The 24338-nt window shown below is 43.4% G+C and overlaps 1 protein-coding gene across 3 annotated transcripts in view; it reads right to left on the bottom strand.

Annotated features, from left to right (window-relative positions):
- piezo1 (piezo-type mechanosensitive ion channel component 1) overlaps window positions 1-24338 on the bottom strand; it is a 145740-nt gene that overhangs the window by 70158 nt on the left and 51244 nt on the right. For all 3 annotated transcript variants that reach the window (XM_051709121.1, XM_051709112.1, XM_051709131.1), the window contains 3 exons: window positions 18786-18908; window positions 16520-16562; window positions 14423-14576 (listed from right to left, as the gene is read on the bottom strand). In XM_051709121.1, coding sequence (XP_051565081.1) covers window positions 14423-14576; window positions 16520-16562; window positions 18786-18908 — 320 coding nt within the window. The remainder of the gene's footprint in view (window positions 1-14422; window positions 14577-16519; window positions 16563-18785; window positions 18909-24338) is intronic.

The raw sequence follows: 24338 nt of genomic DNA, 5'->3' as shown, positions 1-24338 counted from the left end.
GCCGACAAGACACGGTTCCTTGCTGCCCCTATCTCCCAGGCTGGCCTATTCGGCGACACCATCGAGGACTTTGCCCAGCAGTTCTCGACGGCGAAGCAGCAGATGGAGGCTATCCAGCATATCCTGCCCCGGCGCGGCTCAAGATCCCGCACCCCGCCTACTCGTCACCAAGGGCAGCCTGGGAGATCAACAGCCTGGGAGATCCGCCGCAGCCCGCCCCTTCGGCCCGGCCCCGGCATGGAGCCCACTGCAGGAAGCAGACGCCACCCGTCTCACGGCCGGCCACCAAGAACCCACGTAATGCTTCAAAGCGCCCCTGAGACGGGCGACCCAGGGTCGACAAAACCCTCATCAGCTTTGCGGGCTCCGAACAAGAGGTCGAACTCGCCGTGAGATGAGCCAGTGGACTCATCCGGAAGCCCGATCGGGGCAGACGAGCGTGCTGGGGAATGGGAGGTCCGCGGGGGGATACCCGGCGGAGGCGGTCCCATTGGGGTCCCCAAATCGCCCCCAGTGTTAGCCGTGCTGGCCTCATACCCGTAGGTAGAAGCAAGCCGTGACCGCAACGTTGCCATGGTCTTGTTCTCGCAGTGAGTACATGAACCATCCACGAACGCTGTCTCCACATGGGTCGCACCCAGACACGAAAGACAGCGATCGTGACCATCTGAAGTTGAGAGGTAATGTCCGCAACCAGGAATAACACACAAACGGAAAGGCATCTTTAAAAAGATGCGTCTTTAAAAAGACGTTCCGTGTGTGCCGCTCTTTTAGAGAAATATACTCTTTTAGAGAAATATACTCTTTTTTCTGCCGAAGTGCCCAGGGGCATTCTCTGCAGTACACCAGTGCAGAGGAGGGAGAAGCCGCTGAAATGCGCGCCATATCCAGCAGAGGTGAATGAACAGTCAGCTCAGTAAACATCGACTGTTCGCCTCCGAAGAGAAAATCTGAATGAGTGGTTGCACGCCAGCTCCTTTTATACCTGTATGTCCGGGGGAGTGGCATGCAAATACCACTCGCCAATTTTCATTGGCCTTTTATCAAAGACCAGAGGTTTCTCGGGCTCCCAAGAGTGACCCCTAGTGTCACAACATCGACACAACGTCGAGTGAGTGACAGATAGGGAACTAGACACTCAAACAGGTTTCAATGTAAAAACTTAATTAGGTTTCTTACCAGATGTAGTTTTGTTGGCGTTTCTCCCAAAGGCCATGTTGTTTTGTCACATGACTTTGTACGTTCAGTTTAAATGAATTTAAATTATGCATTGCATATAGTGAAACCAAAACACAATGTCCACACAGAAGGACAAGGGGTCACACGATGGTAAAGCGTAAAAAAAGCTACACCATCACTGTGAGTTGAGGGCAGTGACGTCTGTCATAAGCGCTTCAAAATCTGACGATATTGCTGGAGTTGCTGGTTGATTCAGTGCTTAAATCACATCGTTATTTTTAATTCAGACTTCAAATAGACTTCAAATGAAGATTGTAAGCATTCATTGCGGCAATACTGTGGCTGGGTAAACAAAAGTGTAATAAATCAACATTGTTAATATACTTTAGGCATTCAGAAATAAATTGTGTGCATCATTCTAGCTATAATCGCACATACATTTGATGATTTTATTGACTGTGTACTAAAAGCAATCATAGACAATACACACTAACTGTACATTTTACAGACATGCCCAAAAGTTGCAGCTTTCTAGCATAGTGAGTGGCAATGAGTGGACTTCCTTCACACCAGTGGACATGTACCATTAGTAGCAAGTAAACAAGATACAAGATTTAGATTTCAGATTTACACCCCCACTAAATGTCACATAAAAAGCGAACTGTGTTTGTCATTTTGCTTGTCAGTCAGACAACTTTATTCTGTCTAAGTGGGTGGTTCATGGCCAGAACAAGCTGCGATGTGGGCCACACTTTATGCTGACTGTTGAATATCAGGCTATATGAGACTAACGTTGCCCTGACTTTGTTTTCGAGTCTATCTGCTCCTTGCAATGACCTCTTGACCTATACTGGGAGGAGGGGTGTTAGACTCTCTCAAGGGCTTAGATTCCTCCAGTCTGACTCTTGACTTTTCCAGGACATTTATCCCAGTGTTCTATGAGTGTCCTCCCTCATTCCACAGCCTCATGTCACTCTATTAACACCTAAACACTGAGCCTCAATAAAGCATTAACGCTACTTCATTCAAAAGTGAGGGATCTTTGTGACAAATCTAAAGCACAATCTTAGTTTGCATAGCTGGACTACCAGCATAAAGTCTGGTCCACATTATAGTTTATTCTGTCCAAGAATTGCCCACTTAGGCAATAAGAGATAAGAGAATAAGAGATAATATCGTTTATACATGCCTTAGAGTGGCGGGTTTATCTTAAATGGTTGATAACACAATGAGCATGTTTACATGAACAGCAATATACTAATAATTATTTTTAAAAAATGTCTTATTCAAGAAAACTGACAATAATCGTCAGATTATTCTCTGCTTTTGACGATAAAACATAAACAGGCTTGTGCACAACACTTGGATAAGACCCTAAGAAGGCCTGTAAGGGTGTTTACATGCAACACAAAATCTGGGTAATGGGCAAATCTGTGTGATATGCCGATCGGTTTATGCTAAAACCATTTAAAACATTTATCCTCTTATCTCAAGAAAGGAAAATATTTCAGCCATTAACATGACCTTACACAAAATCAGCTTATTAAGCATAATCATTTAAGATTATACATGTAAATAGTCTGTATAAGCTGTGTGCTGAATATTAGCCGAATTTCTTTTACATTTTCATTAGCAGACACTTTTATCCAAAGCGACATACAAATGAGGAACATAGCAAGCAATTTTCACACAAAAGTCAACAATATCTGCAGTATTGCGCTGCCAAGTTCTCAAAGTGGCTGGAATAGAAGCAAGCTCAGATGAAAAAGACTGACAAGATGTATTTATTTTTATTAGCAAAGTGTGGATTGGTTAAGTCCTCAAGGAACTGATGCGTTTTCAGCTGGTTCTTGGATGTTGAAATGATTTCAGCAGATCGTGTGGAGGTTGGAAGCTCATTCCAACATAGAGGGACAGAGAAATTGAATGATCATAAAAAGGACTTTGTGCCACTTTGTGATGGGACCACCAGGCGCCGCCTGTTCACTGACCATAGAGAGCGAGAGTGGACATAGACCTGGAGTAGTGAATTTAAGTATGAGGGTGCAGTTCTGTCCTGGAGGCCAGGGTCCAAGCCTTGAATTTGATGCGGGCAGCTACAGGTAGCCAGTGGAGTGAAATCAAGAGTGGGGTGAAGTGAGCCCTCTTTGGTTGATTGAAGACCACTGCTGCATTCTGGACTATCTGCAGCGTTTAATCGTGCTAGCTGGGAGCAGTCCAATGGAGCTATACAGTAGTCCAGTCTTGAAATTACCAGAGCTTGGACCAGAAGCTGCACAGCATATTCAGACAAGAAATGTCTGATTTTTCTGATGTTGTAAAGCCCAAACCTCCAAGACCGGGTGGATGATGAGATGTGGGCAGTGAAGTTAAATTGGTCATCGACCTCTACTCACAGGTTACGGCCTGTGCTGCTGGGTGTAAGTGTAGATGAACCAAGATGAATAGTGAGATTGTGGTCAACAGTCAGGTTGGCTGGGATCAAGAGTTCTGTCTTGGCAAGGTTGAGCTGAAGGTGTTGTTCCTTCATCCAGGCCGAGATCTCAGAGGCAGGCAGAGATATGACTGGAGACGGTAGGGTCATTGGCTGGAATGACAGGTAGAGCTACGTATCATCTGCATAGCAGTGGTGGGAAAAACTATGTGCCTTAATGATCAGTCATTGTTGGTGTTGGTCTAGTAGTAAGTACAGATTATTTAACAGACTTTCTGCTTTTAAATATCTAATTTACTTGATACTAAGTGCCTCGAACAAAACTATAAGTATTTTTGATGATTTGATATCACTAACATGACAAACTTATCAACCCGATACCTTGCAATACCTTTTCAAATTTTGTCAAAACTACTGACTAGTTCTTCCTCTGGAGCGCTCACTCTAAGAGTCTGGGAAGTTGTGAACAATAGTTTTTTGGTGGGAAAATGATTCCCAGAAGTGGTACAGAAGCCAGACATTTCCTTGTCTTTCTTTTCCCTTTTGCCTTTCAGAGAATGTTGAGACCATCTTCAAGAGCCGCCTTTCTTCTAAAGTTTTAAAACTGTCTTCGTCAGAGATCCAGGTGGTGTGGTTTAAGTAAAACAGTCACATCACAATCTAACAATTTGCATTTGTGATGGCACTGAAAATTGGTTGCATTGGATTACACAAAACAGCAAATATATTAGATTTAACGCAAAGTAATTTGGAATGCGGCTGCATGGACGTTTACTTTTGTCATAGCTTTTGTCTCCCCTGTGAAACAGTAAAACAGCAAGTGCACAAACATGTATAAACACGGTCTTTTTGATGCCATCTGATCTGCATCAGACTCCACATGTAGCAGCAGCCGCTACAAAGCCCATTCTTGCAATCCGTTACTGGAGGCCAGTACTCTGGAATGCATTGCTTCAATATTGCAATTATGTGGTTACGACACAATGCCTCTTCTCTTTCCAAAGCAGGTGGTTGCTGGCTGGCTAAAATGCTACCACACGCCAAAGCCTGGCATAAAACTCTAGTTACACTATTGCAGAAGACTTGTGGAAATGAGAATTCCTTCTCTACTGCTCTAAGATGAAACTTATACCAGGGATGAGCAGAGGGTAAAAAGATAGTTCTGGATGTTGGTCCCAGTTAGAAGATAAGAAGTGAATGATAAGACATTCCCCACCAAGCCAAGAAAACACATGGACTGTCAGAGCATCTGTATAATCTCATGTTGAAAAGTAACTAATACTTGTGACCAGGGCTAGATTATGGACCAGGCCAGAGGGGCCTCAGACTTTCAGGGGCTTCCAAAGCCTAAGGTTACAGGACCAGATTCAAATAAGCTGAACACCAGGGCCCTCACCACATACAGTGTGAGCTGACCACTATTTTTAGTTGTCGAATGTTAGCCTCCCAAAACACATTTTCAAATATATTTTTTTTAAACGAATCACCTGTGGCGGGGTGAGCAAGAGAGACTCAATGGGGGTTGCGTTAAGCTTTTGAGAGGCATTTATTTGAAATGATAATAACAGAAAAGTTTCCATGGGGGAAAGTGTCCAAAACAAAGGGGAATCTGGCATTCTTGTGGTAAATGTGAAGGAAGGGTAGTGCAGAAAGGGTAAGGTCCAGGTACAGTGAGCGGGATATGGTGGCCACAACACGCTCCCCCTCCTTGGTCCGGGGCACGAGGGGCTGCGGCTTCTTCAGAGCAGTTCGGTTTCCCTGGGCTGTGACGTGTGAGGGATATGGCAGCTGGCATCCTGGCCCAACGGCTGCGACACATGCTCGCATGTGATTCATGCAAGGGGGTCCGGGGTGTGGGTCCGGCGACGCATCTAACTCACACTGGACCCACCCTGCACAGTTCCTGGACCTACGAAGACACAGTGGGTAGAGACCAGTCTCTCGATTAGAGGCACACTTGGGTTTTTAAAGGCAGCAATGATGATTCTCTCCATTAGCTTCAAGTGTGCCTCATCACGCGCTGCCAAACAGGGGAATAATCACTACGTCCCCCCTCTCTCCTCTGCCCACTCCAGTTGTGAGCCTGGCTGAAGGACAGCCCCTCTGAAGAGGCAGGGCGAGGATGATCCAAGGGTAAGAAGGAGTCCATGCAGAACTGTTTTTTTGTTGTTGTGAAATACATATGTAGTTATATACTACTGTTTACCACAATTTTTTTTCTATGTATTTAGAAGTTTGCAGCTATTTTAATTAAAGTGCTTTTTAGTTTTTTAGTTCTATTTAATGTAAACGTATGCATATGTTTGATGTGGTCACCCTCACTACGATCCTTTTGTGCAAGATGAATGCTGCTCTGATTAAGCATAGGCGGGAGAATTCAAAAAGAATGAATTGCACCCGGTAAAAGCGCTGGTTATTTGCACGTGCTGTCTGCACCAGTTTAGCGATTAACTAAAGGAATTATACAGCTCAGGGAACGGCGCAAATGCTCCCACAAAATCTGTGCTGAACGCAATTTGCACACGCAATTCTGATATTGCGGGCTGACTCATAACAATATAGCGGAGGATGCAGAAGACCACCCACCACTGTGATCTGGCACGTTCTGCTGGGACTGTAGAACATCACTCACTACAGTGATCCAGACATATGAATTCTCTCTTTAACATGCCGAAAGTGCACTTAACTACACCATACATCTGGGTATGCCAGGATATAACTCTCTTCTCCATCATTTGATCATTATTTGATGAATTACTGCTGCGATAATTGATATAAAATGTACACTAACATTCCTTTTAAATAAAATTGGTTCTACCTCATGGGTTCATCTGGCGGTAATAACGCGATGTAAATTGCAGTGGACATTTTTTGGGAATGAAGCACAATCTATAATGAGCCTAATTTGCATTGAAAGGAGAAGTGTTTGCACTGAAAAAATGGCAATAACTTAATTAAAAAATCAAGATGCAGCTCAATTTCAGCACTGCTTCAACTAGATTGCAGGGGGTTGGTTAATATGATACAGGATTTTGTGCTGAAATACCATGCACAAAAGTGCCTCTTAGTGGCATTTAGTGAATTCGCCCCATAATCTTTTTATATTAATTATGTAAATTAATAAACAGCATACTTTATTTTTTAAATATATAATAAGTGTATATATAAATTTAACACAGTGCATAATTAATCATTTTAAATTATATTATCCTTTATGTGTCAGATAACTGCTGATCTGATTAAGTATATAATCTTTTATATCAATTAAGAAATTAAATATACAGTATACTTTATTTTTAATATATTTCATTTATTATAATTAACAATGTAATATATTCTATTATTGATTTTATGTATTAAATAATATAATAAATATATTTTAATAAATAATCATTTAATATATAGATGAGAACATCATGTCGGATTAACTGTAAATACAAGATTCAGACTTGTAAAAAGCATTCACGTCTTCGTAGTACTTGTAACTCAGAGTTGTAAACTCAGAATTCTATGAAAGCTCCAAATTAAGAGCACAGTCTTTGTTCTTAAAGGAATATTTCACCCAAAAATGAAAATTCTCTCATCATTTACTCCCCCTCATGCCATCCCAGATGCGTATAACTTCCTTTCTTCTGGGATGGCATAAGGGTGAGTAAATGATGAGAGAATTTTCATTGTTGGGTGAACTATCCCTTTAAAAATTTAGCAAGATTATGAATTAATGTTGTGATTAAATGAACGAATCCGAGGATGTGAAAAGCTCTGAGTAAAATCTCCAAGTTGTCATCTCGTAATTACAGTAATTCTGACATGACATAAATGTAGCATCAGTATGTTACAATCTTAAATATGCAGCTAGCTTCAATGCAGCTAGTAACTTGCTGTGTAGCTAACAGCTTCCCTGTAGTTTAACTTTAAACTACTTTCTTACTTTTAATTTATGAGTAGCATATTGCTTCGCAAACCAGTTTTAAAATATCTTTCCAGACACTGGTGTAATCAACCCAGAACAGTCTCACTGGTGGGTTTTACTCACCCTTTTGCACTTGCTGATAGGTAAATAGAGGTCAATTTACAGCTATTCAGGAAGTTTCTACTGTTAGCAAATTCCAGTACAGTGGACACACATGCATTGTTAAGCACTTGGGCCTCTATTGCTAATTGATCTAATAAAGGTTCTATATTTCTTGTGCTGACACATAGCAGGCCAGTCAGTGTTTGTTGATGTTTTTGCCTTGGCAACAGCAACAGGAAGTTGTCAGGCACTGGGCCGCTGTACAGTGTTGGAATGGTGCAAAGAGTCAAATGGAAAAGAACAGAAACTTGAGTGCAAGAATCTCAATAAACATCATAGGGTGGAGAATGAGGAGCAGTTGAAACTTTCAATATACCAAACCAGCAAAAAGGAAAGAGAGTTGAATGGGGGGACTTGAAAATTCCGTCATCATTTACGCAACTTCATGTTGTCCAAAACCCATTTAACTCTCATTCTTTACTGTTAACCCTTGATGTAGTTTATATGTTAAATCACAGTAAATGGCTAGCAAATTGCTCTACTATCATCATCCTATGGAAATCCATATGGAAAAAATATCCAATGAAAGTAAATGGTGACTGAGGTTAACATTCTGCCTGACATCTCCTTTTGTGTTCCACGGAAGATAGAAAGTCATATGGGTTGGAATGAATTGAGGGTGAGTAAATGATGACAGAGTTCTCATTTTTGGTTACAAAATTGTCGTTTTGAATATTTGTTTTGATATTTAGGTGCCATGTGACCGTGTTTCCATGGTTACAGGCTGTTGACAGCACATTGTTTAAACACTGATATCGCCGTCGTTTCAAACTGTACAAGAAAAACACTAATTTAGTTCTGTATGACATTATATTTCCATTTTCAATCCCATTAAGCACCATAACACTGACATTTCTGGGGTATAAACAGTCCCTGCTGTGAACTTTCGAGTGGGGATAGGAAAGTTAAAATGCTCTTTCCAAATATCTGTGTGCACTTAGATTTATTACTTTAAATGATCATGTTTTCTGTTTGTGTGCACAAAAACCGTCCAAATGCAGGCGTTTCTGCATATGAAAACATTAAGGTGCATATCTTATTCTGGCTAAGAACCGGCCACTTAGACAGGACGGGGACCATCTGACCGACACGCAAAACCACACAGTCTAATTTTTTACTTGATGTATATGGGCAGGTAATTCTGAAATGGATGATACCTCAGTAATAGAGCGGTGTGCAACATTTTGTTGTGTACATTTTGTGGTCAGAGTTTCCCTGCATCTAAAGGTAGTAAGTGCAGACTATTTCCCAGACATAACATGCAGTTGTGCTTGATGAAATCATGTTTACTTGCTAATAAATGCCTAAAGAAAAAATTGTAGACTTAAAAGGAATGGAGTAAAATACTGTAAACAACAAGATTTGTAGTGAGATTAGGAAAACCAATACATGAGAGAATGATTTGAACAAGTGTGCAAAAACATGAGATTTCCATTAAGGGATAAAAGGGATACATGTCTGAAAGTCGTTACATTATATAACAAATTATCAAAGAAAATGGCATAAAAAAAATAAATTAAAAAAATTATGCGTCCAAGCCACACATTTCCTGCATAATACAAAATACAAAAAAATGTCTTGGTTACTGTCGTAACCTCCGTTCCCTGATGGAGGGAATGAGACGTTGTGTCGATGAAGTGACACTAGGGTTCTCTCCTGGGAGCCCCAGACATCTCGGATCTTTTGGGAAAAAGGCCAATGAGAATTGGCGAGTGGAATTTGCATGCCACTCCCCCGGACATACGGGTATAAAAGGAGCTGGATTGCAACCACTCATTCAGGTTTTGCACTGAGGAGCCGAGATAAGGTCCCAGCCCATTCAGCAGGTAGTTCGGTGTTGTGGCAGGAGGGACATAACATCTCATTCCCTCCATCAGGGAACGGAGGTTACGACAGTAACCGAGATGTTCCCCTTCTGTCACTCACTTGATGTTGTGTCGATGAAGTGACACTAGGGATCCCTTTACAAAACGCCATGACTACTGAACTGTGTTACGTGGACTAGCGGGGCGAGACGGGCAAACCTCTGTGTGCCTCGTAGCCAGCACACCCGGCCGTCACGTAACCTCCCCCAATGCTCTTGTGGGCGTCAAACGGTCCCCACCACCTCAGGGACAAGTCGACTGCACAAAAAAATGAGGACCGGCTGGCCCAGCCGAGGCCTTTTCTCTTTTTTTCTCCCCAAAAGGAACGAAATCCATAGGGGCCATATAAGGGCCATGTTGGGGGGTGTCCCTCCAAAGAGGAGGACACTGCGGAGACCACACCCCACCCGGGGGGGGGGGGGTTTCAAGTGGAAATACGTCACATGGTCTTACTGAGTCTAGTCGGAAGCACATCATGTGGAACTGTCCCGTGGTAGGTCCTACCCGAGGGGGGAGGAGTTTCTACAGACACGGTGACCCGGGGCAGAGGAGCGTCTGCCCAAGGAAGATGCGGTTTACCAACGGAGAAACCATTTTGCGGAAAATACATCACATGGGGTTACCAATGGGGTAAGCAACGCATGTAGAGCATCTACCCCAGTTCAGGGCCTAATTAGCACACGTACTGGGCCAGCGGCAAGTTTCTCTGAAAACTGGCCAGCCACAGGGCTAAGGAGGAAGGACATCCAGGGTCCACACTTTTGTGAACGTGACTGGGAGTGCACGTCTTCACCTCAAGGGAGGGGCCTTTTTGAACCTGACAACACACGTAACGAAACCGCCTCATCTCGGAGGTTGTAGAACCTCGCAAATGTGTTAGGTGTTGCACAGTCCACTGCTCTACAAATGTCTGCTAAAGAGGCGCTGTTGGTCAGAGCCCAGGAGGCCGCTACACCCTTGGTAGAGTGGGCGCGCAGCCCCACGGGGGGACACGTCCTGGGCGTGATATGCCATAGCGATGGCATCAATGACCCAGTGGGCGATCCTCTGCTTGGAGACAGCGCTTCCTTTCTGCTGTCCCCTAAAGCAGACAAAGAGCTGCTCGGAGCTTCTAAAGATCTGCGTGCGATCCAAGTAGATGCACAAAGCACGCACCGGACACAGCAACGCCAAGGCTGGGTCTGCCTCCTCCTGGAGCAGTGCTTGCAGGTTCACCACCTAATCCCTGAACGGGGTCGTGGGAACCTTGGACACATAGCCCGGTCAGGGTCTCAGGATCATGTGAGAGTCACCCGGGTCGAACTCCAGGCACAGTTCGCTGACAGAGAATGCCTGCAGTTCCCCCACCCTCTTGATGGAGGTGAGCGCCATCAGGAAGGCAGTTTTCAAAGAGAGCGCCTTTAACTCTACTGACTTTAGGGGCTCAAATGGAGCTCCCTGTAGGCCCCAAAGGACCACGGAGAGGTTCCACGAGGGAACGAGGCACAGTCTGGGGGGTTTAACCACCTCACGCCTCTCAGGAACCTGACGATCAAGTCGTGCTTCCCCAAACACTTACCGTCAACTGCATCATGATGTGCCGATATAGTGGCTACTTACACCTTCAAGGTGAAGGGGGACAGCCGCCCCTCCAGCCTCTCCTGCAGAAAGGAAAGCACTGATCCGACTGCGCATTTCTGGGGGTCTTCGCATCAGGAAGAATCCCACTTAGCGAACAGATGCCACTTCAGGTCATACAGGCGCCTCATAGAGGGAGCCCTGGCCTGAGTGATCGTGTCTACCACTGCCGGTGGTAGACCACTTAAGTATTCCGCGTCCCGTCTAAGGGCCAGACATGGAGATTCCAGAGGTCTGTCGCGAGGAGCGTGAGGTCCGAGAACCAAGTCTGGGTGGGCCAATAAGGTGCCACTAGGATGACCTGCTCCTCGTCCTCCCTGACCACAACATCTGTGCAAGTAGGCTCAATGGGGGAAACGCATACTTGCGCAGCCCCAGGGGCCAGCTGTGTGCCAACGCATCTGTGCTGAGGGGAGCCTCGGTCAGAGAATACCAGAGCAGGCAGTGGGAGGATTCCCAGCAAGTGAACAGGTCCACCTGCGCTTGACTGAATCGACTCCAGATCAGCTGGACCACCTGAGGGTGGGGTCTCCACTCTCCCCTGAGCGTGACCTGCCGCAACAGCGCGTCCGCTATTCTGTTGAGGTTGACCGGGATATGAGTGGCTCGCAGCGACTTGAGCAGCTGCCGACTCCAGAAGAGGAGACGGCGGGCGAGTTGCGACATTCGATGAGAGCGTAGACCGCCTTGGCGGTTGATGTACGCAACCGTCACTGTGTTGTCCATCCGGAACAACATGTGCTTGCCCCAGATCAATGGCAAAAGCCTCCGCAGGGCGAGCAATACTGTAGCAGTACCAACGCATAGGAACTCCTGCCCATAGGAACACTAGGTCGGACCAAGAGCTGAACAGACGGCGACAGACCAGTGTGACGAGCACGCAGTGTGCACCGTGGCACCATGCCCATCTCGTGACTCGAGTCTGGAGCCAGTGCTCATATGCATCAACCCGAGTGGCGTGACCGCCGCTGAGGATGCCATATGCCCCAGGAGCCTCTGGAAAGATTTCAGTGGGACCGCCATCTTCTGTCTGAACATACTCTGACAGTTCAGCACCGACTGCGTGCGCTCGTTTGTGAGGTGCGCCGTCATTGAGACAGAGACTAACTCCATACTGAGAAAAGAGATGCTCTGAACCAGGGAGAGCTTGCTCTTTTCCCAGTTGACCCAAAGCCCCAGCTGGCTGTGTGCACACAACAAGTCCCAGGAGTGAGCTAGGATCAGCCAGTCGTCGAGATAGTTGAGAATGCGGATGCCCACTTCCCTTAGTGGGGCAAGGGCTGCCTCTGCGACCTTCGTGAAGGTGCAAGGTGACAGGGACAGACCGAAGGGGAGGATCTTGTACTGGTATGCCCGGCCCTCGAAAGCGAACCGCAGGAAGGGTCTGTGTCGAGGTAAAACCGAGACCGAGACGTGGAAGTATGCGTCCTTCAGGTCTACCGCCGCGAACCAATCTTGATGCCGGACACTCGCTAGAATGTGTTTCTGCATCAGCATCTTGAACGGGAGTCTGTGCAAAGCCCGATTCAGAAATCACAGGTCCAAGATTGGCCGCAACCCGCTGCCTTTTTTGGGTACGATGAAGTAGGGGCTGTAAAACCCCTTCTTCCTCTCGGCTGGAGGAACAGTCTCGATCACGTCCTTCTGTAGGAGGGAGACGATCTCCGCGTGCAAGGCAGCGGCATTCTCGCCTTTCACCGCAGTGAAGCAGACGCCGTTGAACCTGGGTAGATGCCTGGTGAACTGAATCGCATAGCCGAGTCAGACAGTCCTGATCAGCCAACGCGACGGGCTGGGGAGCGCAAGCCACGCCCCCAAGCTCCGTGCGAGGGGGACCAAGGGAATGCCGTCAGTGACAACGTGAGCCTACAGGCCCTGGATGGGAGCCTCGGACGACTCTGCCAGGTGGCAGCGCTCTGCAGGCACAAGTGCACCGTGACCGCCTGATCCATCCGAGGAATCGCCGAGTACCCCCTCGCCGCCCCACCGTCGAGGGTAGTGAGAGCGGAGGAGTTCGCAAATCGGGTGTGGGCAGTAAAAGGTGCCTGCCATGACCGCGTAAGGTCCTCATGCACTTCCGGGAAGAAAGGAACAGGGGCAGAGCGTGGCCGTGAGCGGCGCTCCGGCCCCAGGAACCAATCATCGAGCCGTGAGGGTTCGGGGGGAGTGGAGGGTTCCACTCCAGCCAGACACTCACGGCTGCCCGGGCAAGCATGGCCACCAGCTCCGCGTCCGCCTGGACCACCAGTTATATTCGACGAACATTCGAATTTGAATTTGACAGTCCTACTGTGCGGCCCATCACATTTCATGATATTTTATGGGAATAGTTATGTTTATTATTTTTAATATCAGTTATGTTCATCAGGTTGTTCAGGTTATATTTTTTATTATTTTAGTGTCACATGCATTACCCTGATGGTGTTTTGTGTTTGCGTGAGTGAGACGGTCTGTGTGATTTACTGCTCCTGGAAGGGACACTCTTGATAAACATTAAGTTATCATGTGGCCTTTTGTAGTTACTACAGTGATTAACAATACATTCTGAAGTGAAAAGCAGACTTTTATAGTCCCAGAAGGTTAGTATATGAAGTATACATAATTTAATAATATAAACGTTTGTGAACTGTAAAATATACAGGCATTTAGCTTATAAAGCCTGAAACATGGTCACCATATTTTTTACTGTTCATTTCTGGCAAACACAGCTGCTGGTATTTTATCGTAATTTTTTTTCATTTTCATCATTCTTGACATTTGCATAAAGTTGAACTTTTCTCAACAGTCTTGTCGTGAGCTACGGCAACCTCTGTGTCAAACAGTCAACTTGCCGGCTTGTGTCGCCGGAAGTCGCTCTGCTCTCATAAAAAATGAATGGGATCGTGTCGCTTTGTCGCTCGATGCCGCCGGAGGTGTGAACAGAGCTTTAGGGATAACCCTAACCTAACACTGACCTCGTAATCATGTCTCAGGTAATTAGTCATTGTCAGAGTCATTAGTGTCCCAATGTTTAGTGCATCAACACCCTTACTAGTGCCCGAATTCATTTTCACAATATACTGATTCACAACAAATGGAACTAGGCATGGCCGGGTTTAAGGGGGGACCAGGGGGGCACTGCCCTCCCTGGATTTTCCATGTGCACCCCAGTCAGACAAAGGGAGAACCTACTGCCCACCATAAAGGCCAAAATTATTTTCATATACATAATAAGGTGCTCAATCAAAATTAACAGAAGATTGCTCAGCTCACCTCATGTTGTAGGGTAGACATTTGAGGTATGGACCCCTCGTCCCTCTTCTTCAACAGACGGTTACACAGTATCAGAGTGACCAGTGAGATGATGAATATGCAAAGATCTGGAGTCAGGAGCCACACAATACTCCAGGGCTGTTCCAGAGGCAGCCTGCAGGAGCAACATCACACTCAACTGACACATCTGACCAGTGTGCTGTGTTTTGTGCACATATTAGACTGTAGTTCTGTTCCAAAACCAAGTGAGCCTCCTCGCTGTCTGCAGTCTACAGTACATAGACAGCTACCTTCCAAGGCGGCATCCTAACCGAAAGGGAAACATATAAGGGACTAATCTGAAACGCTCTATATTGGCAGCAACTCTGTTAATGGTCATTCACACAGAGACTCGGCCAATGCCAACCAGTTGATTCCAATTGAGTTTGCAGTTAGCATGTTGCTAAGATGATGACATGAAAATCTAATATGCGAAAAAAACAAAAACACATTCTCACATGCAAACATTGGGTCAAATAGTTCACTTTAATTAGAAGGAAATATATTTTTTTTCTCCCAGTATTTAATGTAAAAATTATTAATAATCTGCATCCCTACAAAGGGCACATGAGATTATGGCCTAAACAAGGTATTTTATTAGATGCCACAAATTTGCTGCCTACTGTTTGAAACAGCCATTGTATAGGGAGTGCACCGTAATGCCTTAAAACAGTGGTTCTCAAATGGTTTTGCTTCGAAACCCAGATTTAACATTGGACATCAAGAGGCGACCAAACACAACACTGTTGTCTGGTTTGTGTTTTCTTTTATCTTGAATAGTTTTGTTGGTTTTTGAGGATGAAGTATGCATGTTGCATGTTGGTATCTTCCAAATTTGGCTAGCTTCTTCCAAGAGACAGATGAACTTTCGGAGTTTGACTGGACGCGTGGTCTTTGACATCAAGAGGAAAAAAATTCCTTCCTTTTAAACGCTGATAAGCCTCTTTGTTTTGATATTGTAATGTATGAATATAGTTAGTTTTTAGCATTATTTGGGTCATCGACAAATAAGGTTGTGCAGGGTGATACAACTGAGATTTTTAAAGTTTTTTTTTATCTAATTCAAAACACATTTGTCAAGTTCATAGAAATGTAATCTTTGTAAAAAATAAAAAATAAAAAAAAAATAAAATAAAAATAAATATATATATATATATATATACACACACACACACACACACATATATATTAGTATTTTCTAAAAAATAAATAAAAAATTGTCTTAAAAAAAGTAAAATGTATTAAAATATTTTCCTTGCACCTTGAATACATGAGACGTGTACACATCTTGGCATCTTCATACACAACTTAATCATTAATTTCTAAAAAATTTACAAGCATATTTTTCAAGGTAAAAAAGGGTTACTCCATTTGACCTGATCAAAATGTGCCTTTTCATACAACTGTCGAAACATTTTTTATTTTTTTTAATTTTTTTTAAACTTCACACACTAAACAGGTCTAAAGGCGTCCTCACTGTTTTATGTTTAGTTTGTTTTTTTTTGTCACATGACAACATGTTGGTTACACAAAATGACTTTGATTTGGTGGACAAACATTTTTCAAATATTAATAAAAATTTTTAACTAATTTTGTTATTGCTTATAAACAAATAACATAAGATTTCTCCAGACTACTTATGCCAACATCTCTATTCTCAAGAACTTTAGCATTTAATGAACTTCAATCCCCCAAAAAATATCGAAAATGACTTTGAACTCAGAAATTGAGAACATGCTTGTCATTGTAGAGGTGTATTTAAGCAACTGTTTTGTGTGTATTGCATTTTTAATGTATTTTTGAATAACCTTGTAGATCCGGACAAAAAACAAAAAGTGTGTCACATCATTTGACTCATTTGCATTTAGCATTGTTTTCCCCCACTTGTCCACAAGTCAATCAAAGCAGATAGGCAGCAGGTGTGCAGCTTACCGGCTTTTGGAACAGAGTTTGTGTATATGGCTTTCCATTGATCATGCTCTGAATATTTTCAAAAGAGGTCAACGTGGTACCTCACGTATACAGCCCCCTCGCACATTCCCAACATTCCCTACATACCTGGACACTCCAACATGTCTTGATAGAGTCTCCCATGAGCTGCCTACAGAGAGAGGGGGAGAGAAAGGGTTTGTATTATCAGGGTGAAGTGAGTCACAATTCTAAGAGCTGGACATTGTCAACTAGGTCATAAATGACAAGCCAACTGCAAGTGCCCATGCAAAGCTACTAGAAACATTTCCACGATCCACTAAACTTCACTGTGGTAGAGTCAGCCAAAGGCTGCAAGCCCTCGCAAAGACTCTGCAGTCAACCTGGCGACTTCTAGAAGATGTTTGGGACTTGGGAAAAGAGCTCTTGGGAATGGAAAGCAACAACAAAGTCCAAACCACAAATGGACATGAAAAGAGACTAATACTTGCAGCTCATCAATCAGCTTACATATCATGTCAAGCGAGTAAGGGATGATACCTGAGCTTGTCAATAAGCCTATACAGTGATTGTAACTAATGGAAAATGTTACTGGATCAACATCCTTGTAGGTTTGTCAGGGATGCGCTGGCCATCAGGAGCACCGGGACTTTTCCCAGTGGGTTTGGTCGAGTATTAGGCCTGTCGGTCAATTAGTGGACTGATGCGACAAAATTGTGGAATTTTGCAACCGTTTTTCCCACCGGTGCGACTACAAAATCGGCCCACTTTTATTTATTAAGTGCTGCTACTTACTGCTGCACATAGGAATTAACAACTGCGCTGAAGCTCATTGAATTCATATAAAACAGCCCTGACATTCTAAACAGCAGTGACGAGGTAAACAGGAAACGAGGTACATGCCTTCTATGTTTCAGTGTATCTGGTCTAAATTGTAAACAATACACTGAAACAAAAAGCACATTATTAACTTGCATTAACATTCTGAACTCACATTAAGTGAATTCAGAATGATGAAGCAGCCTCCACGTTAGCTTTAACAAACTCAGAGACACATTTTCTTTCACACACAGCACGAGTTGTAGGCTAGTTGTCTGATGCATTTTTCCCCCAATCATCCATTATGCAGGTCTTCAGCTGCACAATTGTACGGGGTCTTCGTTGCCGTATTATGCGCTTCATAATGCACCACCCATTCTCAATTGGAGATGGTCACGACTGCAGGCAGGCCAATCTAGCACCCACACTCTCTGCTTATTCTGCCACTATGTGGTTTGTATTTGTCCTGCTGAAAATTTGCTGGATGGTGCTAGATGGCAGTATATGCTGCACCAAAATTTGTACATATTTGTCTGCATTAATGGTGCCCTCACAGATGTGCAAGTTGCCCATGCCATGGGCACTGACACACCCCTGGCCCATACAGACACTGGCTTTTGGACCTGACGCTGGTAACAGCTTGGATGGTCCTTTTCCTCTTGACCCGGAGAACACGACGGCTGTGTTTTAAAAGAAAAACTATTTGAAATGTGGACTCTTCGGACCAAAAAACAAGATGAGACCGAACCTAGAGAAGTCGGCAGTGCTTCTTGACTGTGTTGATGTATGGCTTCTCCTTTGCATCTGTGGATGCAGCGGCGAATGGTGTTGACTAACAAAGGTTTACTAAAGTAATCCCAAGCCCATGTTCTTGATATCCATTACAGATGAATGATGTTTTTTTAAGACAGTGATGTCTGAGGGATCAGAGATCACGCGCATTCAGAAGTGGTTTTCATCTTGCCCTTTACGCACCGAAATTTGACTAGATTCCTTGAATCTTTTAACTATATTGTGCACTGTAGAGGGTGAAATGCCCCAAATCCTTCCAATTTGGCTGGATTATTTGCTGAATAAGTGACTTGGCAAATTGACAAGTCTCGAATGCTCCTTGCTCTTGAGGGACTAGGCTGTTTTTGAAGGCTCCTTACATACTATGACATGATTGCCTCACCTGTTTAACATTGCCTTGTTATATTAACTCGTCAAATTGTTATTAGTCTTAAACTGCCCGTCTCAACTTTTTTGGAGTGTTACAATCAACTGACTTGAAATGACTGTACATTTAAAAAAATTAAAATAAAAAATAAAAAATAACAAAATGAAATTCACAGGTTAAAACACCATATAATGTGTAGTTGTAGTTTTTTCAATTTAGCAAAGGGTGAATATAATTTACAAATAAATCCTTTTTGTTTTTATTAGCATTTTATCATAGTATATCTGTACTTAACTGCCCATTGGCCACCCTCTAGATTTCTTATTCTATTTAGATTTTAATATCAGCATCAGTCATTGATTGTCCATCCCACTAAACTGGCAGCCACTGATCTATGGTTAGGTAAGACAGACTTACAGTTGTATCCCAGTGCATCATCAAGACTGGGGATGGTATAGAGGCAGATCTGAAAACAGACGTGTGCCAGGAGGAATATCAGACTGGTGCTGAAGAGAGCCTTGATGAAACGTCCAGTGTGTCCTACAAAACAGAGAGGAAACATACTGTGAAAACAGAGACAAGACGGAAAAAGGAAGGTTGCCAAAAATTATTAAACAGTTAAGACAGATTAGAAAACAATAAGCTTCTACTCTGTCCCAAAATCTAGTGCCTTGCTTTCTAGTGCTAACAAAGGGCAGATGCCTTTGAAGGAAGTATCCTAGTTGAAATACAACCTCACAAGTGACTGATCTGGCATGGCCAACATATACATTAATAAAGCCCTAATATTTATTATCCACAATTGGATTTTTTTTTCACAAGCTCATCGCAATGCATTCCCTTTAAAGTATACGAGAAATGGTGCTTTAGAAATTGGCCAAAAGAAGGTGTTTTGGGGTTAACCTTTGTGTCTGGAAATGCTCTACAATGCCTTTAAATTTAGGTAGGGTTTGGTAAGGAGCTATAGATGGCACAGATAATACAGAAAGCAGAAAGATATGGAAAATACTTGTCAGATTATATAAAAAAATATATCATATGGTTGTAGTTATAACAACTACTTCTATGTTGCTTTTTTGTCCTTTTTGCAGCTTGACAGCCCCTGGTCACTGTGTGCTTTCACTGTATGCATAATAGCAGTGTGAACATACAGGTGCATCTCAATAAATTAGAATGTCGTGGAAAAGTTCATTTATTTCAGTAATTCAACTCAAATTGTGAAACTCGTGTATTAAATAAATTCAATGCACACAGACTGAAGTAGTTTAAGTCTTTGGTTCTTTTAATTGTGATGATTTTGGCTCACATTTAACAAAAACCCACCAATTCACTATCTCAAAAAATTAGAATACATCATAAGACCAATAAAAAAAAACATTTTTAGTGAATTGTTGGCCTTCTGGAAAGTATGTTCATTTACTGTATATGTACTCAATACTTGGTAGGGGCTCCTTTTGCTTTAATTACTGCCTCAATTCGGCGTGGCATGGAGGTGATCAGTTTGTGGCACTGCTGAGGTGGTATGGAAGCCCAGGTTTCTTTGACAGTGGCCTTCAGCTCATCTGCATTTTTTGGTCTCTTGTTTCTCATTTTCCTCTTGACAATACCCCATAGATTCTCTATGGGGTTCAGGTCTGGTGAGTTTGCTGGCCAGTCAAGCACACCAACACCATGGTCATTTAACCAACTTTTGGTGCTTTTGGCAGTGTGGGCAGGTGCCAAATCCTGCTGGAAAATGAAATCAGCATCTTTAAAAAGCAGGTCAGCAGAAGGAAGCATGAAGTGCTCCAAAATTTCTTGGTAAACGGGTGCAGTGACTTTGGTTTTCAAAAAACACAATGGACCAACACCAGCAGATGACATTGCACCTCAAATCATCACAGACTGTGGAAACTTAACACTGGACTTCAAGCAACTTGGGCTATGAGCTTCTCCACCCTTCCTCCAGACTCTAGGACCTTGGTTTCCAAATGAAATACAAAACTTGCTCTCATCTGAAAAGAGGACTTTGGAACACTGGGCAACAGTCCAGTTCTTCTTTTCCTTAACCCAGGTAAGATGCCTCTGACGTTGTCTGTGGTTCAGGAGTGGCTTAACAAGAGGAATACGACAACTGTAGTGTCTGTGTGTGGTGGCTCTTGATGCCTTGACCCCAGCCTCAGTCCATTCCTTGTGAAGTTCACCCAAATTCTTGAATCGATTTTGCTTGACAATCATAAGGCTGCGGTTCTCTTGGTTGGTTGTGCATCTTTTTCTTCCACACTTTTTCCTTCCACTCAACTTTCTGTTAACATGCTTGGATACAGCACTCTGTGAACAGCCAGCTTCTTTGGCAATGAATGTTTGTGGCTTACCCTCCTTGTGAAGGGTGTCAATGATTGTCTTCTGGACAACTGTCAGATCAGCAGTCTTCCCCATGATTGTGTAGCCTAGTGAACCAAACTGAGAGACCATTTTGAAGGCTCAGGAAACCTTTGCAGGTGTTTTGAGTTGATTAGCTGATTGGCATGTCACCATATTCTAATTTTTTGAGATAGTGAATTGGTGGGTTTTTGTTAAATGTGAGCCAAAATCATCACAATTAAAAGAACCAAAGACTTAAACTACTTCAGTCTGTGTGCATTGAATTTATTTAATACACGAGTTTCACAATTTGAGTTGAATTACTGAAATAAATGAACTTTTCCACGACATTCTAATTTATTGAGATGCACCTGTATCTTCTTTTGCATTCCACCAAAGTCATACAGGTTTGTGAGGGTGTGAAATGATGACAGAATTTTACTTTTTGGGTGCTGATTTTTTTCTGGTGGTTTGACTAATACCATTTACAGCACTTAATAATGTGCATTCAGTTATGGTTGTCACAACAACAGTTTTACAGGCTTTGCAGAACCTCTCGTAATAATTCATTGCAGCCACACAAAGATGGGATTTCTAGGATTATTTTCCAACAGCACAGCCATGTAGGTGCAAAGTAAGCACATGTGTGAGTATTTAACTTTTGTGAGTACTGGTATTAGGAAAATTCAATGCTAGGCAGAGTAATGTTGGCTTTGAAAAATATTCTGTTTTGTAAAGTAGACCTGCAACAAAGATGTGTCTAGTTAGCCTTGACTCTAACTTTCAACTCTCTGGGCTGTTTATGTAAATAACTTCTAACAATGGGAGGACTGTGAATGTGTTTTTGTTGTTGTTGGATTTTCTCCCCTTTTTTCTCCCCAATTTGGAATGCCCAATTCCCAATGCACCCTAAGTCCTCGTGGTGGCATAGTGACTCGCCTCAATCCGGGTGGCAGAGGACGAATCTCAGTTGCCTCCACGTCTGAGACCGTCAACCCGCACATCTTATCACGTGGCTTGTTGAGCGCGTTACCGTGAAGACATAGCGTGTGTGGAGGCTTACGCCATCCACCGCAGCATCAACGCACAACTCACCATGTGCCCCACCGAGAGCGAACCACATTATAGTGACCACGAGGAGGTTACCCCATGTGACTCTACCTTCCCTAGCAACCGGGCCAATTTGGTTCCTTACGAGACCTGGCTGGAGTCACTCAGCACGCCCTGGGATATGAACTCATGAACTCCAGGTGTGGTAGTCAGCATCTTTACTCACTGAGCTACCCAGGCTCCCCGAGGACTGTGAATGTTAAGTAAATTAATATAATATCAAATCATTTCACAAGTTGAGGTATTATCATGGATTCCACTCTTTAATGGTTAAGATGTTTTGCTTGAGGTGCTCACCTACATTTTCCTGCAAGCCTGAGATGAATTTCGGAGTATCTTAGTATTTGGTATGTCCCCTTTTACTTTAATGACAGCACGCACTCGAGCTGACATGAACAAAGACTAGTTAAAGTATAAATGGGCTCTAAGGTTCCAATTTAAGCACAACTAAATATTTGAACCTACGTACAAACTAAATATTTATGGAAAAGATTCAATACATAAAAAAATATAGGATACTAATGAATAAGTGTTTCCATCTGTTGTATTAGTATTATTTATTGCCCTTTATTAATTTTATATACAGTTCCTGAATATTATTATTTACATATACTATTTATTATATTTACTTATGTATCATATTGCAATATAAATGTAATTTAACTGAAAACCCGACATTGAATTTTATCAAATAGATGAGTAAACTCGTTCCCTCAACTGAATTAAGTAATGGTGTCTTCAAAACATTGTAATTAAATTCACTTTGTGTTCACAGAATGAACTTAACTATTTAAGTTAACTAAACTCAGCAAAAAAAAAGAAACGTCCTCTCACTTTCAACTGCTTTCAGCAAACTTAACATGTGTAAATATTTGTATGAACATAAAGAGATTCAACAACTAAGACATAAACTGAACAAGTTTCACAGACATGTGACTAACAGAAATGGAATAATGTGTCCCTGAACAAAGGGGGGGGTAAAAATCAAAAGTAACAGTCAGTATCTGGTGTGGCCACCAGCTGCATTAAGTACTGCAGTGCATCTCCTCCTCATGGACTGCACCAGATTTGCCAGTTCTTGCTGTGAGATGTTACCCCACTCTTCCACCAAGGCACTTGCAAGTTCCCGGACATTTCTGGGGGGAATGGCCCTAGCCTTCACCCTCTGATCTAACAGGTCCCAGACGTGCTCAATGGGATTGAGATCCGGGCTCTTCGCTGGCCATGGCAGAACACTGACATCCCTGTCTTGCAGGAAATCATGCACAGAACAAGCAGTATGGCTGGCGGCATTGTCATGCTGGAGGGTCATGTCAGGATGAGCCTGCAGGAAGGGTACCACATGGAGGAGGATGTCTTCCCTGTAACGCACAGCATTGAGATTGCCTGCAATGACTCAGTCCGATGATGCTGTGACACACCGCCCCAGACCATGATGGACCCTACACCTCCAAATCGATCCTGCTCCAGAGTACAGGCCTCGGTGTAACGCTCATTCCTTCGACAATAAACGTGAGTCCGACCATCACCCCTGGTGAGACAAAACCGTGACTCGTCAGTGAAGAACACTTTTTACCAGTCCTGTCTGGTCCAGCGAAGGTGGGTTTGTGCCCATAGGCGACGCTGTTGCCGGTGATGTCTGGTAAGGACCTGCCTTACAACAGGCCTACAAGCCCTCAGTCCAGCCTCTCTCAGCCTATTGTGGACAGTCTGAGCACTGATGGAGGGATTGTGTGTTCCTGATGTAACTCGGGCAGTTGTTGTTGCCATCCTGTACCTGTCCCGCAGGTGTGATATTCGGATGTAACCATCCTGTGCAGGTGTTGTTACATGTGGTCTGCCACTGTGAGGATGATCAGCTGTCCTTCCTGTCTCCCTGTAGCGCTGTCTTTGGCGTCTCACAGTATGGACATTGCAATTTATTGCCCTGGCCACATCTGCAGTCCTCATGCCTCCATGCAGCATGCCTAAGGCACGTTCACGCAGATGAGCAGGGACTCTGGGCATCTTTCTTTTGGTGTTTTTGGTGAGTCAGTAGAAAGGTCTCTTTAGTGTCCTAAGTTTTTATAACTGTGACCTTAATTGTCTACTGTCTGTAAGCCGTTAGTGTCTTAACGACCGTTCCACAGGTGTATGTTCATTAATTGTTTATGGTTCATTGAACAAGCATGGAAAACATTGTTTAAACCCTTTACAATAAAGATCTGTAAAGTTATTTGGATTTTTACAAAATTATCTTTAAAATACAGTGTCCTGAAAAAGGGACGTTTCTTTTTTGCCAAATTTGGATGCAAATCAACTTAACTCAGATTTGCTATTTAAATATTGTTGTTTCTACAGAATCATACTGTCAGGTTTAGGTTGAGGAAATGGCAGGACTCAAATGCAGAGTAGAGATTAGGGATTTTATTTAACAAAAATATAACAAAAACAAACAAAAACTACCCCGAAGGGGAAAAACAAACACAGTCCAGGGCGACAACACAATGACAGGCTGGGTTGGAATGGGAAACCAAC

This window comes from Myxocyprinus asiaticus, chromosome 1 (genome assembly GCF_019703515.2).
Source record: "Myxocyprinus asiaticus isolate MX2 ecotype Aquarium Trade chromosome 1, UBuf_Myxa_2, whole genome shotgun sequence".
In the NCBI taxonomy this organism is placed as follows: domain Eukaryota; kingdom Metazoa; phylum Chordata; class Actinopteri; order Cypriniformes; family Catostomidae; genus Myxocyprinus; species Myxocyprinus asiaticus.
Note: the sequence above shows the minus strand (reverse complement) of the source record. Positions and strands in the feature narration are given on the sequence as shown.